Genomic DNA, 19668 nt, shown 5'->3' on the forward strand with positions numbered 1-19668 from the left:
ACTCAGAAAAGGACCCTGACTAATTTTGACATAAAGTAAATAAAATAACAGACTATCTGAAAAGGCATAAGGAAGTAAAATTTATTTTTTAGGTGGCACTAAGATGGAAGCATTTCTTCCTGAAATTAACGTGTAACTGAAGCTTAACCAATCACTTCTCACTGTACTCACATAGATCAAAGTCTTCCTGCAACATGTTACGCCACTCTTGACATCAAAGATGATTGTATAAATAAGGCTGACAACCTCTTCCTTTTCTAATGCTAAGTGTGGAGACAGGAGAAATAATGGGGGTGTTTAGGAGTTTGATATTTTTGTTGTCTTTTCAGCTTCTGTATGTGGTAAACGGTTCCATGGTGTGGTTAAATCAGACTGGCTATGAGGATTTGGTTGTTGCAATTAATCCCAGTGTGCCAGAAGATGCCAACATCATCCTGAACACAAAGGTAAGAACATCTCAATTTCCATACATTGATTGATGTAGTTGAGAACATCTTGACTTTTTCTGCTTGTAAAGTAACATGAGTCCCATTCATACAAACAGGACTTTTTCTCTGGCTTTGAATTAATCATGGATGAATCCCATAGTTAGTGAATCAGTCATTTCTAATTTGTCTTGCCATCTATTGCTGTTATAAAGAGCAGTAATTATCTGAAACAGTGCTGTAATAGCCCTGTTTGGAGCCAGCATGAAATTCCTTTAAATAGCTTTCCACATTGTCTTTATCTGAAAGAATGTTCTATGAATGAGTTGATTATTCATTTATTATACTATTAGGTGTCATTAGCTGGCATGCCTCCTGATGTTCCTTCAAAAAAATGTAAAGGATAAAGGAAGGGAAAACAAAACAAAACAAAACAAAACAAAACAAAACAAAACAAAAAAGAGAGAGAGAGAAAGCTTAGGTTTAGTAGCATTTCTGAGCTTAACTTTCATTACAATCCATTTAGATGCCTTAATAGGTCAATTCTGCTAGATTAAGATGTTGAGATGTTGGCCAGGTTCATAGAACCACAGAATATCCTGAGTTGGAAGGGATTCTCAAGGATCATCAAGTCCAACACCTGGGTCTGCACACGACCATCCAAAAATCAGACTGTACATCTGACAGTGTTGTCCAAATGCATCTTGAATTCCATCAGGCTTGGTGACGTGACCACTTCCCTGGGGAGCCTGTTCCAGTGCCTAACCATCCTCTCAGTGAAGAACCCTCCCCTAATATCTAACCTGGGCCTCCCCTGTCCCAGCTCCACACTGTTCTCTTGAGTTCTGTCACTGTCCCCAGAGAGCAGAGCTCAGCGCCTGCCCCTCTGCTCCCCTCGTGAGGGAGTTGCAGGCCAACATGAGGACTCCCCTCAGCCTGCTCTGATCTGGGCTGAACAATCCAAGTGACTCTAGACCCTTCACTGTCTTTGAAGTGATCCTTTGAACATTCTCTAATAGTTTTATGTCCTTTTTATATTATGGTGCCCCAAACTGCACACAGTACTTGTCCTGAGGCCGCACCAGGCAGAGCAGAGCAGGTCAATCCCTTCCCTCAACCAGCTAGCAATGCCATGCTTGATGCACCCCAAGGCTCGGTGACCCTTCTGGCTGCCAGGGCACACTGGTGACTCATATCCAACTTGCTATTGACCAAAACCCCTAGATCCCTGTCTTCAGGGCTGCTCTCTGGTCTCTTTTCCCCAGTCTGAACATACAGCTACGGTTTCCCCCTCCCAGGTGCAGAATCCAGTACTTGCTCTTGTTAAACTTCATGCAGTCAGCGATTACCCAACTCTCTAAATTGCCCACATCTCTCTGCAAGCCCACTTTACCCTTGACGGAGTCAACAGCTCCTCCCAATTTAGTATCAGCAAACTTACTCAAAGCATTTACTAGTCCTACATACAAATCATTTATAAAAACATTAAAGAGTACAGAGAGCTGGCCCTAAAATGGAGCCCTGGGGAACCCTGCTAGTGACTGGCTTCCATCTTGATGTAACCGCATTTACTATAACCATTTGAGCTTGACCTGTCAGCCAATTGTTCTCCCACTGTATTATATTTTTATCTAGATGTATACTGGTCATTTTGTCCAGAAGGATACTGTGAGAAACTGTATCAAAAGCTTTACTGAAATTCAAAAAGATTACATCAATTGGCTTCCCATGGTCAACTAGATGGTTGAACGTGTCATAAAAGGGAATTAAGTTCATTAAGAAGGACTTTTCCCTTGTGAACCAGTGTTGGCTATGACAAATGACCACAATGTCCTTCATTTTCAATATCCTTTTCAATGTCCTTTTTCAATAACTCCTAGAATATTTTTTCCATAATTTTACCAGGCATTGCAGTGAGACTGACAGGCCTTTAATTATCAGGGCCTTCTTTTTTGCCCTTCTTGAAAACTGGAATAATGTTTGCCAGCTTCTAGTCAACTGGGACCTCTCCAGATTCCCAAGAACATTGAAAAGCAAGAGAAGTCTAATTATTTTAGAAAAACCGTGCCGAACAGGACACTTATTCTGACAAATACCCCAACTTGTGCAGTGCCTTCTGCGTCCTGAGGCTTTCTAATCTAATGCCTTCTAACCTATTGCCTTCTAATCTAATGCCTTCTGTACCCTGATGTAAGATTGTCACAATCCCACGTCAGTTCTAAGATCAAGTATGAAGGATACCATCTTTTGGTCATCCATAAAATTTATAACATTTCCAGGCTTCTTTCATCTAATGAGAAAAGTTTTACATGAAGCAAAAGTGGATTTGATAGTTTACTTACTACTGTCAGTCACTGACTCTTTCCTTATTTGACAATGAAATAAAGTTTATATCACAGTATTTTCATTGACAAGCTACTAAACTTTATTATTATTATTATTATTTATTTATTTGTTTGTTTGTTTGTTTATTTATTTATTTTTAGGATAGAAGTGATGGTTACTGTTGGTGTAAGATATCTACCACCTGATAAATTGACAGGGTAGCTAGCCTTATGAGAACTTCCTCTTACACCATTCCTTTAGTTTCATTGAACTAGTTAAAGTGCTCTGTTCTGTTTGCAAAGCGGGCAAGGGGTAGCATGGGGGCAGCTGAAGCACAACATCTCATTACTACTCAACTTGTCATGGGGTTAGCACTCACTATCACTCTCAGTCCTGGCAAACTGAATGTCTACAAGAAATCTTATTTAGCTTAATTTTGTGTGCATGTAACATGGATATTTAATTTCACTTGCTGTCATGTCAGTATTGAGGATAAAATTCTTGTATTCAGTAATTTTTATTTCATACGAAGGCTAGAGTGTGAATTTTATTGCTATCTCTGATTAAGAGGAGGGTTACAGAACTGCTGAGAGATTCCAAGAACAACAACTTGGGTCTTGGCTTCTTCGTTCCTTCTTTTCTTAGTGAAGATTGTAGTATTTTGTGATTTTTGTTATGTACTCAGTTCTGCTTTATTTTACTACTGTTTCTTGAGAAAGGTAAATTATTCATCACATGTACAAACTTTAAATACTAACATTGATATTAATATTTTATTTTCTTTCACTCTCTAGAGAATGGTTAAAGATGCTTCTAATTATTTGTTTGAAGCTACGAAACATCGATTTTTTTTCAAGTCTGTAAAAATTATAATTCCTAAAACGTGGAAGAAAAATGGCAACTATTCAAGATTAAAGACAGAATCATATAACAAGGTATGATTTAGAGAACTATGTATGATTAGAACCACAAAGAAAAGCAAGACTGATAAGTCTACATTATGAATCATGGCAAAATGTAGAACAAATTCTGTAAGTGCTTACTCAAAAGAAGAGATAGTGGGAGTGCTGGTAGGATAAAAATATTTGCTGGACTAAATTAATTGAGGAAGAATCACCTAACCCTTCTCTACACCCATGCTGTTGGTCTTACTGTTTTAGGCAGATGTCATCATAGCAGACCCTTTTCTGAAATATGGAGATGATCCCTATACCTTGCAGTATGGAGGATGTAAGGAGAAAGGACGGTACATCCATTTCACGCCTAACTTCCTGTTAAATGACACTTTGGTTAATGTTTATGGAGAAAGAGGTAATGCTGCTATTTAATGTAACTGCCTGCATTATTGTTAATATGAAATGGACAAGATTTTTCAAAGTGACTAGTGAACCTAGGTATTCCAGTTTGCTTGTCAAAACTAAAAATACTTGGCGAATTCACCCCTTCTACTCTGCTCTTGTGAGATCCCACCTGGGGTGCTGTCTTCAGCTCTGGGGCCTGAAGAATAAGAAGAATATGGACCTGTTAGTGTGGGTCCAGTGGAAGGCCATGAAGATGATCAGAGGGCTGAAGTGCCTCTCCTGTGAAGACAGGCTTAAGGGAGTTGGGGTTGTTCAGCCTTGAGAAGAAAAGGCCCCAGAGAGACCTTACAGTGGTCTTCCAGTACCTAAAGGGGGCCTACAAGAAAGATGGGGAGGGACTCTTTGTTAGGGAGTGTAGTGGTAGGACAAGAGGTAACAGTTTTAAACTAACAGAGAGTAGATTTAGATTAGATATTAGAGAGAAGTTCCGTACTATGATTGTGATGAGGCACTGGAACAAGTTTCCCAGAGAAGCTCTGGATCCCTGGAAGTACTCAAGGCCAGGCTGGATGGGGCTTTGAGCAACCTGGTCTAGTGGGAAGTGTCCCTGCCCATGGCAAGGGGGCAGAACTAGATGCTATTTAAGGTCCCTTCTAACTTAAACCATTCTGTGATTCCATGATATTTACCTCTTGAAAAAATATTTTTCCTGTTGCTTAACTCTCACAGTTTTTATTTCTTTATTTATTTGTATTTCCTGAGATAAGAATTATCTGCGTTTGTTAAAAAGAGCAAGAAAAATGCTGGGTAAGTTTTAAACAATTGTATTTTGAATGTGCACGTATTACTGCTTTTCAACAGGTAGAGTTTTTGTCCACGAGTGGGCTCACCTTCGCTGGGGGGTGTTCGACGAATATAATAATGATGCACCTTTTTATGTGTCCATAAATTCTGAAAAAGCAAGTGTTGAAGCAACAAGGTATCATTTTTCATATTTCTGCTTTTACATTTCACTTATAAACATTTTGATAATGTTTTCAATATTCTTGTTGTCTGTGCTGAGCTTGTACTTTGTAGAGTCTCTGTGATCTGTTCATAAGATTAAAAGAAACTGACTCAGCACTGTCTATTGACTACCTGACCCAGAAAGCAGCAGCTTCAGTGCTGTTTTGTAACAGGTTCTATGGGTTAGGCTGGATAATATTTTGCTTTATGTGCAACTGTAAACTTAGTCACCAGTTGTCATAAACATATTTAAGATAATTTTGTTAAATAGCAGTTATTAACAACACTGAAATTCCCCGCTGAAATGTCTGTGATTTTAAACAGCTTCTACAAAGGAGAACAATAACTGAATGGACATAGAGAATTAGTTCAAGCTTTTCTTGGTCAGGCATACCAGTACAGTCTATTGCATTGCAGCTACTAGCAGAATGTCTTTCATTCATAGCCTATGAACATCACAAGAAATTTGTCAACTAATCAGCAAAAGACCACAAGTGTTTTCTGATTATAACCCTTTCTAGATTAGTTTGAGGACTCTTCCAGACATAGAGACTATCTACCTTTGTGCTTGTGTGGTGTGTAGTACAGTGCTGTGTCAATGGCAATTTGTCTTACAGTAATCAAAATTCAAATAAATAACCTGTTGCAGACTATGTATGTGTTCTTAATCAGCCCTGCCTATCTTATCTTCCCATAGGTGTTCAGCTGGTGTCATAGGTAAGCCTGTGTTCCAAAACTGCAGTGGAAGCAAGTGTGAGGAAAGAGACTGCAAATATGATGGTCAACTGTATGAAGCTGGATGTAAATTTGTAGCAGATAAAAATCAAAATCACAAATCTTCTATTATGTATATGCAAAGCTTACCTTCTGTAAGTATTACTAGCCTTTTCTGGACTGAGAGTTTAGTAACATTTGAGGTCTAGTCAATTAATGATCAGTTAGGTTACTTTGATTAACTTCTGTCTATTTCAAAGAACGTGGTTCATGCTATAAGTTCTAATAAAATCTATTCAAAAGAGAAGACAAAACAGTTAGAGAAAGTGATCTGGCAGATGTTTCACGTCAATAAGGGTGAGATGTACTGAAATCTCAGCAACCTTCTTGTTCCTTGTTTGGAAAATATGGTCAACAGGCATAAAAATGAAGCATTCTTGCTAAATGCCTTGCCATAAGATAACTGTAAAAGAGCTAGTTAGCTCTATTGCACTCGTTTGAAGAACAATCTTATAGTTCTTATCTTCTTCTAAGACCCTGTCTGTCCAGGCACCATGACACACAGGACGTTTGTTGGAGAAGAAGACCAATTTGCCCTGTCACCCACCACAAACTTCATATATTCTTTAATGAGATACTCTTTTATGCTCAAACTGTTGGGTTCAGAATTCTTATTAGTTTCAATCCATCCTTTTAGGTGGTTGAATTTTGTGATAATAACTCTCACAATGGTGAGGCTCCAAATATGCAGAATAAGATGTGCAACTACAAAAGCACATGGGAAGTAATAATGGAATCTGAGGATTTTATCAACTCATCTGTTGTAAATGGTTCTGCACCCCCTTTCGAGACTACCTTCAGTCTATTGCAGACCCAAGACAGAGCAGTCTCATTAGTACTGGATGTTTCTGGGAGCATGTCATCGGTAAGAAAACAGATTTTATAAGCAATTTTAATTAAAAATTGTAAGAAGCAGATAAAGTTACCAAATTAAAAATATTTTCTATAGTCTAACCTATTTTCTATAGTCTAACCTACTCCTAAGGAATTGTAGGCATTTCCTTTTTTCATTACCACCATATCATCAAAGAAAAAAAAAGGGGGAGGGGAGGGACAAAAATCTTTTTTAGGAATGAAGTCATAACATTCGAAGATGGAGTTTGCCTGGTGACAAATTTCCTGGAAACCGTAGTTTGCTACACTTTCATGATACCAGAACATGGTACACATCTCCTGTTTCATAACTGAGCGTACATATTTACCCTGTGGCAGATAGTTTTAAAATTCTTATTAAAAACAACATAAAAATGTTCTATATTTTGTTCATAGTAAAAGTTTTTCAAAGGAAACTGCATTCTAAAAATGTTGTTTCTCTTCACATACAGTATGACCGCATCAAACATCTCTATAAAGCTGCAGAGGTATTTCTGCTCCAAATTATTGAAGTTGGTTCCTGGGTTGGAATTGTCACATTTCATTCTTCTGCATCTATACAAAGTCCTTTGCAACAAATAACCAGTGATGCAGTACGTCAAAATCTTGTTAACAAATTGCCTACAAGAGCTGATGGAGGAACTAATATCTGTTCAGGTGTACGGACAGGACTGAAGGTAAAGTACAATGTGGAAATATATCCCAGAAGGTATGGAAAATGATGAAAAAGCAAAAAACATACTTAACAGCTTTCCCCTGAATCCACTGAACATGGATTTCCTTGGTAATGGTAGAGCTAAAAAAGACATTATGATTATTGAATCTATCAGGAGAAAGTTTGGTATATAAAGTATTTGGTTGTGATGCTCTTGTTTAAAAAAGGATATTGAAAAATAAGATCTGATTGCAAAGTGAAGTTCAAGAATAATCAAATTTCGGAAAATTGAATCTCTAGTTGGAAATGTACAAAGCTTATTCTATTTAGGTTATGCAAGAGTGAGTAAGTTAAGAGATTATTTCTACTTGAATGACTTGTAATGGAAGGAAATGACTGGGAGATGAGTGGTTAGAAAGCTGCCTGGCAGAGAAGGACCTGGGAGTATTGCTGCATAGTCAGCTGGATATGAACCAGCAGAGTGCTCAGGTGGCCAAGAAGGCCAACAGCATCCTGGCTTGCATAAGAAGCAGTGTGGCCAGCAGGTCTAGGGAGGTGATTGTCCCCCTGTACTCAGCTCTGGTGAGGCTGCACCTCGAGTACTGTGTTCAGTTTTGGGCCCCTCGCTACAAGAAGGACATGGAGGTGCTCGAAAGAGTCCAGAGAAGGGCGACGAAGCTGGTGAGGGGTCTGGAGAACAAGTCCTACGAGGAGTGGCTGAGGGAGCTGGGGTTGTTCAGCCTGGAAAAGAGGAGGCTCAGGGTCGACCTTATCACACTCTACAGGTACCTGAAAGGAGGCTGTAGCGAGGTGCATTCTCCCACGTGCCTGGTGACAGGATGAGGGGGAGTGGGCTACAGTTGTGCCAGGGGAGACTTAGGTTGGATATTACGAAGAACTCCTTTACTGAGAGGGTTGTGAGGCATTGGAATGGGCTGCCCAGGGAAGTGGTGGAGTCACCATCCCTGGAGGTCTTTAAAAGACTTTTAGGTGTAGAGCTTAGCGATATGGTTAGTGGAGAACTGGTTAGTGTTAGGTCAGAGGTTGGACTAGGTGATCTTGGAGGTCTCTTCCAATGTAGGTGATTCTGTGAAATATGGAGTACTGCAGTCAAAACTCTGAAACGCCTGGACAAACACACACGCAGGTCACGTTGCTGGGTATATACCCAGAGGAAAGTTTGCAGACCAGCATGACAGTGGACATCCTATATACCAGACATCTTCAAGATTTATTTTTTTTTCTAGCAAAATGTGGACTGAGAAAACACAAGGGATCTGGCTAATGAATCATGATAAGCATATGGAGTAAATAAGTGTTGACGTGGGAAGATATGCAGTAGTGGTATTCTTAATTCCTAGGGCTCACTAGTTATGAATCAAGCCCCTAAATTGTGAAATCACATACAAATCATGACAATGGGAAACAGTAACGAATAGACACTATTATTTGTTTGCCTGTTTTACTTTCTTAGGCTGGCAATGTTTGAAATCCCAGATGTAATTAATTCAGATGCAAATCTGAAAACAAGTAGCAATGTATAGGAAAGAGGAAGGAAGACAGAAATTATTCAGAGAACAATGAGACTGCTGAGGTAGCTGAGAGCCTAGGGCAGAGAGGAGGGTTGGGACAGGGGTTCACAACACAGATGGGCAACCAAAGTGGGATGTAACAACCAAGACAGAGGCCTCCTGGTGGGCAATCCCTACCACTTTCAGCCCACCTTCACTTAACACAGACATACTCATGTGTCTGTACTTTTCCTTCTTCACTCTGAAATGTTGCTTGGAGAATAAAGATGAATAATTTCAGGCAGCAGACACAAATTTTTAAAAATCCCTTCCATAAAACAGCAAAGCATATGCAGGCAGAATGTTTCTGACATATTCAGCCAGAGGCAAGTGTCCTCCCTGAATAGAATAGAACAGAATAGAATAGAATAGAATAGAACAGAACAGAACAGAACAGAACAGAACAGAACAGTTTGAAGGGACTTCTCTTAAATATTTCTTATTTATAATTTAACACTTGCTAATCTAAGTAAGTAGAGGTTGTAAATTCAATTGCAATAATATTAGAAGTTAACGTGGTACTTCTAAATGCATAGGTTATTTGTGCTCTGGGATATGCTAGTGTTTAAAAGTTATTCTGCAGTTCGTATCTCAAATTCTTGTCTCAATGCAGATTATTACAGATCAAGTCCATGTAACGTATGGTTCAGAAATTGTGCTACTGACAGATGGAGAGGATTCAGGTATGTCAGCTTGCCGGGATGAAGTGAAACAAAGTGGAGCAATAATTCATACCATTGCACTGGGTTCTTCAGCAGCCAAAGAATTAGAAGAATTTTCAAAGATAACAGGTAAATTTTCTAAATACACTGTTTCTTTGCCATTCATGTAGAAGTATGAAGATGCCAAAGCATGGCAATTCTTTGGTCTGGAAAAAATAAATACATTTGACTTGTAATAAATTTAAAACAAGTCTAATTAAAAAAATCTGATTTTCATAATGGGCTTTTTTAATGCAAACAAGCAAAACTCTTTTATATTCACAGTTTAGTGTTAATATCTATCTTGATTTAAAAAATACAATAACGTGATAATACCATATTATTAAGGAGATGGAATTATGATATTCTCATATAGGGTGTAAGAAGTAGTGTTCTGCAATTACTATAATATTATTTCTGGCATAACATGCAATGACTAGTACACTCTGCATTCTTCAACTTTTAAGCTTTTGGTTTTTTGTTTGTTTGTTTTGCTATGTACATAACAAAAATTTTCTCCATTTGCTGCAGCTGAAGTGAACTAGTGTAAATGCTGTGACTGTGCTTGTCATTAGCCAGCAGAGCTGTCAGCTGAGCTGGAGCTACATAGTTAATTCTAAAACAACCATTTTAAACTATACATAGGAGTGTTGCTTCATGTTACAGTAGCTAAAAATGCTATGGAAGAGTCCTAGTGTAGATCTAAAAAGCAATCTGACTCCAAACAAGTCTGGTGAATAAACACTCTTATTTGAGAGATGCACATACTCTGCATTTTCATGGCTCAGCACTGCAGTCACTTCCTGACACTGGGGGGAGGAGAGAGTTAAGATGTGGCTCCAAATCCAGAAGTACTAGGAAAATTCTAAAAATGCTGTATGTGATGTTTTGCTGCAGGGAGTGATATTTAGGCAAACTATGTTAATGAGAGATAAAAATGACTCAATCACTCAAACCAAAATAGATTTTTACATGAATTTACTATAATAGGTGTTTTATCGCATTAATAAAAAGATGCATTTCATTTTTTCATTTATTAATAAATTGGCTATTTCATTAAAACATTTGGTACTAGTAGTCACATAAAAGCTATCATTTTTAGAGCATAAATTAGTATTACTAAATCTTTCACTCTAATCTTTCAGGAGGTTTACAACTTTATGCTATAGATGAAGTCCTCCCCAGTAAACTAATTGAGGCATTCAGTGCGATTACATCAGGAAGTGGAGATATTTCTCAACAGTCTATTCAGGTCTGAATTTCAAAAACTTCTTTTTCCTTCTATGTTTCTAGTTGATCAATAAATGAATGAATTTAGATGATAATGTTTCTAATTGATAATGGCTCAATTTGGGAATACGATCAAATACAATATTTAGTGGTCCACTACAGTTACAGTGAAATAAATTATGTATTAGCCCATCAAATCAAGATTTTTTTTTTCTCATTTTTGTCCAGATCTGAGGGACTTCAATAGAAAAAAGCAAGCAGAGCTCAAGCAGAACTCTCCCAGGATGTTTAGTTCACTCTTATATGAAATGTTAACTTTTAGAGCATTTTAGCAGTCTAATCCAAATGATTAAGGTACAGCTAAAATAGGGCTTCTCTCTTAAACCATATGTAACATTTTAATGTATACTCTTTTAGACTTTTCACTTGGGCCAAATGTTAGTCAGAATTTAGCAACTCATTCTTCACCTTGTTAATATTCTAACATAATATTAAAACATTTTATCTGAAATATGCCACTGCAAAGATAGCTAGATTATAAGCATCCATCAATGTTGATTTAAAAAGCAGGTGTTTTTTAATTGTTTTATTGCCTTGAATTGACTCTTCTGCCCCACCTAAGCAGCAGAAAACAAAATTAAGTTCATGACAAGCTATTTTCTTAATGTAGACTTTATCATTCTTAATATAAAAGTGAGGAAATTATGCAAAATTATTATAATACAGGAAATCTTATGTACTTCTCTTTTCTATATGTTTTACTCTGTTCTACTTTAATTTCTGTCTTTCCTATTACCTGTAAGCTGTATAGTCATATGTGGAGGCACTTTTTTTCTCTCTTCTAAAAATCTGAAGGACAGACAAACTACAGTGGAAATACAACTTAATGGCACAATGCTTTGGATAGCTAGATAAAATTAAATACAGATATGAAGGACTAACTGCAACTTATTCTGTTTACCATAATTTTATACTTAAAATCAATGTTACTATGCAAGCAGTCATTTCAGAAAACTTCAGAAAGCATTCTTATTCATTCAATAGTTATGCCAAATTACTCTTACTTTTCCAGTTGCTTCCAATGCTTCTTTACTGAATAGCAATGACATGTATTTTATTTCTCTAACAGCTTGAAAGCAAACAGATAGACATTAAATCTTCTGAATGGATTAATAGTACTGTGACCATTGACAAAACTGTGGGAAATGACACTTTCTTCGTCATTGCATGGAGTGCCACGAAGCCAGTTTTCTTTCTGAGAGACCCTAAAGGAAAAGAGTATGGAAGCTCAGACTTTACATTAGATAATTTAAACTCAAAAGCAGCTAGACTCGGTATAAATGGCACTGCAGAGGTAAAGGCTGAATGTTTTCTTTTATTTTCTGAATTAATACTTCCTATACACTAGCATACTACTTTTCTTTAATGGTCATTGTTTTGTTTGTTGTTTACTATTATTTTGTAAGGGAAACAATGACCCTGTTAGAGCATGAAGATTTTTTGCATTTTTTAAAACATATTTTTGTATTTTATTTGCAGGTTGGAGATTGGCATTACTATATTAAAAATGAGGGTACAACAGCTCAGAATGTATCAGTAACAGTTACCTCTCGAGCAGCATCTTCTGTTGTTCCTCCTGTAAACGTAGTAGCTTACATGAAGCAAGCAAACATCGCACCGAATCCAGTTGTTGTTTATGCAGAGGTTAGCCAAGGGTTCTTGCCTGTTCTTGGTGCAAATGTGATAGCTACCGTAGAGAAGGATGGTGCTGCACCAGTAAGCCTTGAACTACTTGATAATGGTGCAGGTAAGGTTCCATATACACAGTAAAAACCTTTGCATTTATGCATTTTGGAATAAAAATCTGTGTGTTCTCTTCAGACTTACCATTAAGGACTGAGTAATGTCTATGCCCTAAACCAGGGTGCATAAATAAGATTTCAATGGGTTATCCTGTGTTAAACACCATCTGTCTTCTGAACCTGTGAGGTTAATCTTATACTGCTGCTAGGATTTAGAATAGCTTGAATGCCACTAGCAGACCATCTACTGCAGTCAGTCAGGTACAGCTATACAAGTTCACTTAGAGAAAGAATCTTGTCTTGATGAACTTCTGGCCAAAGGTTATATTATGCTGGTTTTTGTTTTGTTTTTCAATTTAAAGGTGTTTTACCTATTAGATGGTCAGTAAGAATTAAGTTGGTGGTTACAGACAGTAGCAAGAGATTTACCTAATTAGGTAAAATTACCTAAAGGTGTCAATACCAAATGGTTCTTTTAAGCAAAATACATTATAAATTCAGTTTATTATAATGGGACAATGCCTGTTTTCAAAGATGTCCACATTATCAAAATATTGCCAGGTTTTCTGCATAGTAATGTTTAGGTTTTATAGTTGTGTATGAATAGCAAAAATAACCTGTTTACCAGCAGGTATTTTGTTCTAGATATTAATTCTCAATAATTTTATACCAAGGTGCCGACACAGTCAAGAACGATGGAGTCTACTCAAGGTACTTTACTTCTTTAAAAGGCAGTGGAAGGTACAGTCTGAGAGTCAGTGCCCAAGGAAGAAATACGACTGTCAGACTTGGTCTTAGGCAAAATCGAGCCTTGTATGTACCAGGTTATATAGAAAATGGTAAGAACTCTTATGAAATAGACAATTACTTGTGTGATTCCAGGCAGGGAGGTGGGTTGTCTAAAAGTGAAGCAAATGTGATCGTTTAGTTTCACAAAATGATATTTGATCTTAATTCTTCTTGAGATTTTTAAATGGGGCTTTGGGGTAAATATATTCAACGTGCAACATTTGTATGCAAGTTAATGTTAGTAGGAAACATAGCTCTTGTATTCTCTGGATTTTTTTAAAGTGCTTTTCATCTTAATGCTGAAGATACGTTAGCTGTTGCAATTTAATATTCACATACACACACAGTGGAATCTAGAAGAATTGATATAAAAAAAGTCTAAAAACCTCACTGTATGGCCTATAAAACAGGAATACCCCTGAAGCCTGAAATATGTAGGAAGAGATAGGAAAAAATGACCTTGTTACAGTGATTATTCACCAACATCTGCAACTTCCTTTTCTGATAGTCATTTTTTGTCTTTAGCTCACCCACTTTCTACTAAATTTGAATAGGCTAAAGAAAAATTATAGGATGAGAAGAGATAATAAGATACAGTAAAAATAAAAAGAAATGTAGTTTGTAGTTTTGTCATGGTGGAAGCTGAAAATTCTTTCAAACAGGTAAAATTCAGATGAATGCACCAAGACCTGAAGTTGCTGATGAAGACATCCAAGCCAAGCTGGGAAGTTTCAGCAGAACTTCAACAACTTCTCTTGTACTGGGTAACATTTCAACAGTAAAGTTACCACCCTGTAAAGTTACAGACCTTGATGCTCATATAGAAAATGAAACAGTAATCTTGTCTTGGACAGCTCCAGGAGATGACTTGGACATTGGAAAAGGTGAGTTAGACACTTTGTGTGATGTGATGGATCCTTCTGTCTGATAAGGCATGCCTTGAAGACCACCAAACAAACATATTTCCCACTTGAAAATGGAACAAACAGAAAGTTACCCTATTGCATGATACTTGTTTTAGTTGTCCTTAATTTTTCACATAAAAAAAAAAAAAACACACAAAAAAAAACCATGAAAGAATGTTATAAAAATATTATATGAGAATTCTATAAAAGTAAGAATGTTTTGTATATATATATATATATATATATAAAAGCAAATAAATAAAATACAGCAAGATCCTGTATTGGTATGGAGCTGATAACACATTTCTCTAATATCTAAACAGGGAAAGAGATATTCATAAGAAGAAGAGATAGGGAGGAGGGGCAAGTCTTGAAAAGCTACAACCTTGACACAGAAACAGCAGAACCTCCAAAATTAGACAAACGCATGTATAGCAATGTAACTACGGGTTCTCTAATTATACAAATGGGAGATTCTTTCCGTGTCTTTCCCAGTTTTTGGTATCAAAGCCTCATGCTGTGAGGGAGAATATAGACTATGTGCAAGGCCCACCTCTTCTGTATACACATATTTTAATTGCTGTTTCACCTTGTGTTTGGACAGCAGAGCTTCTCATTCAACTACATTTTGCACAGTCCACACAGAGCTAAGAGTGTTAATGACACTATTTTCAATTACCATTGAAAAGAAAGAGTTCCCAGATTTGGGAACAACAGATACCAAATGCTGCAAACTAAGGGTTAACGGCAGTCCTAAATCAGCACTTCCTCCCACCACCCCACCCTCCAGTGCTGCTGAGCAATACAGTCAGTAGTAAAATAGGAATTAGCAGCAGTTTTTAAAAACAAACAAACAACAACAACAAAAAACAACAGCTCTAGAAGTCCTATACCATCACCACAAGCAGATATATTAAAATATGTATATTAATTTGTTGTTATGCATGTTCTTTTTTTCCCTAGCTGTCCAATACATAATAAAGAGCAGTGAAAATCTTCTGGTCCTAAAAGATGAATTTGATAATGCTACTTCCGTCAATTCCTCTGATCTCACACCTCAGGAAGCTGGTAGCACAGAAACATTTAAATTTAAACCAGAAAACTCGAGAATAGAAAATGGTACCATAATCTACATCGCCATGCGTGCTGTTGATAATGACAGCTTGACTTCAGACATATCTAACATAGCAAAAGCCACATGGTACATCCCTCCAAAAGCATCTGAGCCTTCAGATGGTGGAGGCAGCAGCGGTGGAGGCAGCAGCGGTGGAGGCAGCAGCGGTGGAGGCAGCAGCGGTGGCGTTAATGTTACACTAATAGTGGCAATTGTAGCTGGATGTGTTGTAGTTGTCTGTATTATTGTAAGTTCATCTGTCTGTATTGTACAAAAACAAAGGAGAAGAAGGAATCCTGCAATCAGAATATGACAGTATCTGTAAAATAAAACAATAATAAAGGAATTTACTGTAATTTTTGCCATACATAAATTTTAAAGCAGGAAAAGGTATTTTTATATTCAAAAGTGCACTTATGTACCTCTCTTTTTGGTTGCATTATAGATGCAGATTTTCAAAAGCATATCTTAAATTCAAGTACATGTACTTTGTTTCTATGTGATATAAATTCTTAACTCTTCTCTTGCAAGATCTTTACAATATAGTGTGTGGTGTTTTGTTTTGTGTCTTAAATAAAGAAAGTAAAGGAAAATAATGTGTTCCTTATTTTTATGTTCCACATAAGTCAAGGCAAGTTGGGAAAAGAGGCCAGAAAGATCTTCAAGTAGTGCAGTAAGATTTCCTATGTATCGTCCACAAGTTTTTACTTAGGTTTAGCGAGCCAAGAACAAAAATATATATTTCCAGGCAGTTTATTTAAAAAATAAAGTTAAGTGTATATTTACAGGCCTCCCAGGAGAGTTAAGTATATAAGTACTTCCAGAATGAGAGTAAATTCAAAGAAGCACATGGAAAATGTTCCTCTGAGACTAAACAGAGCTACAACTTAGGAGCAGCTAGGACATACCATTGTATAACAAGAGGTAACTTAGAAGCTGTTAACGGAGAAGGTGTGGGAGGGAGACAGGAGATCTCTACAACTCTCTCTCAGGTTGCTGAGTAGCAAATTAGTAATAACTGTCTCAAATGAGAATGCTTCAGGCTTCTTAATTGCCAGGTGCTTTTTCACCTCTGCCTACTGGGAGAAATGTACTGATAATAATGAAAAACAAACAGTAAATCAACACTCACATTATAATTCACAGTCTAGCATTACCCAGTCAACACACCATGTCTTGCAAACATGAGTATTTTCATCTACAAGCATGATTCTATTATCTATCTAAATTGTATCTATTAACACAATTTACATTTTGAAAGCACAAACTTTGTAATATTTTAATAGATTTTTGTACCTTTCCTTTGCTACTTCTGTACTTTCCACAAGTTCTGCTTTTTCTTTACCTAGATGCCCTTTTTTTTTTTTTTTTTTTTTTTTTTTTTTTTTTTGGGTTTCTGTAACTCTATGTAGTACTGTCCCTTAATGAGTCTTATTACTGGACGTATTTTCAGATCTAAAATTCTATTTCCTCAAGAAATAACAAATGTTGCAATTTCTTTTAACATCGAGACAGGAAGAGCTGTCATATCTTAGAGAAGAGAGGCTCCTTTGGAGAAGAGAGTCAGAAACCAAAGGCCTATTTGAGGATATCTGTTCTCCCTAGTAGCTTTTAGGTCACCGAATGTCCACTTTTTCAGATGTTTCTCCTTCTGGTTTCTTCTCAAGTGTCTTCTCATTCTCTGAAGTATTTCTGTGACAGCTGCGTATAAGTTTTTTGGTAGAACTACATCGTACAATCAGAATAAATGGTTTGCAGCACTGTTCCTGGAACTGTTTTCTATCATTATGTAAAAATGTGACAGACCTAAGATATACACTCTCGGTGATCCAGGTCAACCCACGCGTTACTCCGAAGACACCCAACCCTACCTGCTTAGTGAGCAGAGCTGCATTACGTGTGGTGACACTGACATCTAGTGGGCTCCACCAACACTTCCAGTTTTCCCAAATGTTCCAAAAATGTTTAGATAAAGCATCTCTATCCGGGATACTATGACCTTAATATAAAAGCGTATTTGAAAGTACAATCAAATATGATTAACCCAAGGTTGAATTTAGTACTTAAGCCTGGCTCCTGCTAGAAGAGCATGAAAAGCATTCATTTGAATTAGGGTCTTCCTTTTATAGGGAAATATCTGAAGATCTTTGTTCATGTATTTGAGGATTCCGCACACCCCAGAACATCTCCGCAAAGGGCAGACAAATTTTTCTCTTTCATGTTTCCTGCCGAGCAAGTGCAAAATGACAGGGTAGGATTGTTTTTACTAATTTCAGTTATTAATTTACACCAACTGTGTGTATACACTAAAGCTACATGAGTTGGGGTACCAGTCCCTGATGCAACTGCCACACAAGTTTAGACTAGCTAGAAAAGACGTTCTTGTTAAAGTCAAAACCATATCAGCTTTGTTCCTAAGTATGGTCTTCCCAATGCTTTTAAAATAATTTTGGCTTCCTATACAGAGCTTTTCTAGCAGTAGACTTCCAGAGAAGATTTGTTGAATTATTCCTTTACCACATGTGGAAAAACTGTAGTACCAAGTGTTAAAGTGACTTTCCCACAGGCATCAGCAGGGAAAGGGTAGAGCTGCAAATATATATCCTGTCATAAGACTAATATTACACAGTAAAATGAAGAAACCCTAACATTTTCACTTTAATTTCTATTTCCATACGGGTCAGTTCTGGCCTATATAATTCTCCGTACAATCTTCTTCCAAGTATTTTTTTTTTCTAAAATAGACAACCGGGCGATGGGACCAAATTACTATCTTGCCTGAGTATCAAACTAACCCACTATGGCTCCAGGAAGTATGAAACTGCGAGGACAAAGATCACAAAAACAACACGTGATTGACACAGTCCAGAAATTTTAGGACCTTGGCCTACTGAATGTTTTGCCAGTTGCTGTATGGAGTTCTAGTACAATCCAGTCAACGTGCTCAGGAGAAGCACAGCAACAGCTGTCATGAGGATCAGTGGAAGAGGGCACTAATATGAAAAGGAGCATTAATTCTCATTCAGATAGCTGTAGTTTCTGGATGGAAGCATGGTGTTGAGAACAGCCGCTTACTGGTTCTGTCGAATCCAGTCCCTGGATTTTTCATGAAAGACTGATTGTACAGGGGCCAGGCAGCTGGCACTACTGATTTTATAATCTTTGCCCAGTTATTATCAAACTAATCTCACAGTTGTTGATATTGACACAGAAGCTGTAGACTCATACACAAAAGAATGCTTTTACCTATCTTAGTAAAATAAGCTTTGACTTTTAAACAGAGGGAAAACATCATCATGTTTCTTTAAAATGGCACAATCTACTCCTTTTATTTATTTATTTATTTTCATCTTTTAACTACATTACATCAGTTAATGTTAAATTAAATTTACTTTCAGATTTTCATGCATGTATATTTTGCAAGTCTGGTGCAAGGATTGCTGCTATTCTTCAGAATATTAGTTGATGATTTGCGGAGGTGTGACTCGTAGCACACTGCCAGTACTCACTCTTAATTTCCAGCTGTTTAACTGTATTCAAAAAAGACATAAATATGAATGTGCATAAATATTCATAAAATTGCTCTTTTATGCAAATTTATGCTGCAGTTGAATAGTCACGAGTAGGAAGGGAAATAGCATATACACACACATGACCCATGTAACTCAACATATTGTACAACTAAGAATATATGAATTCTAGCATGAGTTCTACATTATTGGGATTATAAATACTACCAAAATGTGTTTATTTTAAGGCATTTTCACTGTGATATAAACTGACTATGGATGCATTTTGGGGCCATTTTTGTTAAATGTTTGACTCCACAGCCTTAAGTTTAAACACTACCCTCCCATAAAGTCAGAACATAGGGTTTTTAAAAGTGACCATCCCTGCTGTTTACTCTACACTTCTGAAGGGGGATACTGTTCCTCCAGCACAAGTGGAAGAAGTAAACATGCTGACTCCTCAGCTGTTTGCAGCTGATTTTAGCAAAACTAGCTAGTGTATCTCTACATGCCATACATTCTTTCAATATCCCTTTAGAGCTCTCTAGGTCAGTATCTAGTTCACAACAAAGTCTGCACACAAGGTATGGCTCTCCTCGCCTGAACTAGACATGTTAGTTTAAGCAGTTTTTGTCCTGAACACTAGATCACGGGCTTATGGGGTATGGAGAAGGAGAATTTCAAGAAAG

At 37.1% G+C, this 19668-nt stretch overlaps 1 protein-coding gene across 1 annotated transcript; it reads left to right on the top strand.

Moving 5' to 3' along the window:
• Nucleotides 1–287: 287 nt before the first annotated feature.
• On the top strand, nt 288–15783 carry LOC311212058 (calcium-activated chloride channel regulator 1-like; the record flags this gene model as incomplete). Its single annotated transcript, XM_084291164.1, has 14 exons — nt 288–446; nt 3545–3685; nt 3911–4061; nt 4913–5030; nt 5754–5925; nt 6468–6695; nt 7156–7380; nt 9543–9720; nt 10776–10882; nt 11990–12214; nt 12400–12667; nt 13337–13501; nt 14114–14335; nt 15320–15783. 14 exons carry the CDS (start codon nt 288–290, stop codon nt 15781–15783), a joined length of 2823 nt encoding a protein of 940 aa, XP_084147290.1.
• Between the last annotated feature and the right edge of the window lie 3885 nt (nt 15784–19668).

Source organism: Netta rufina (genome assembly GCF_964035555.1).
Source record: "Netta rufina genome assembly, chromosome: 8".
NCBI lineage: Eukaryota > Metazoa > Chordata > Aves > Anseriformes > Anatidae > Netta > Netta rufina.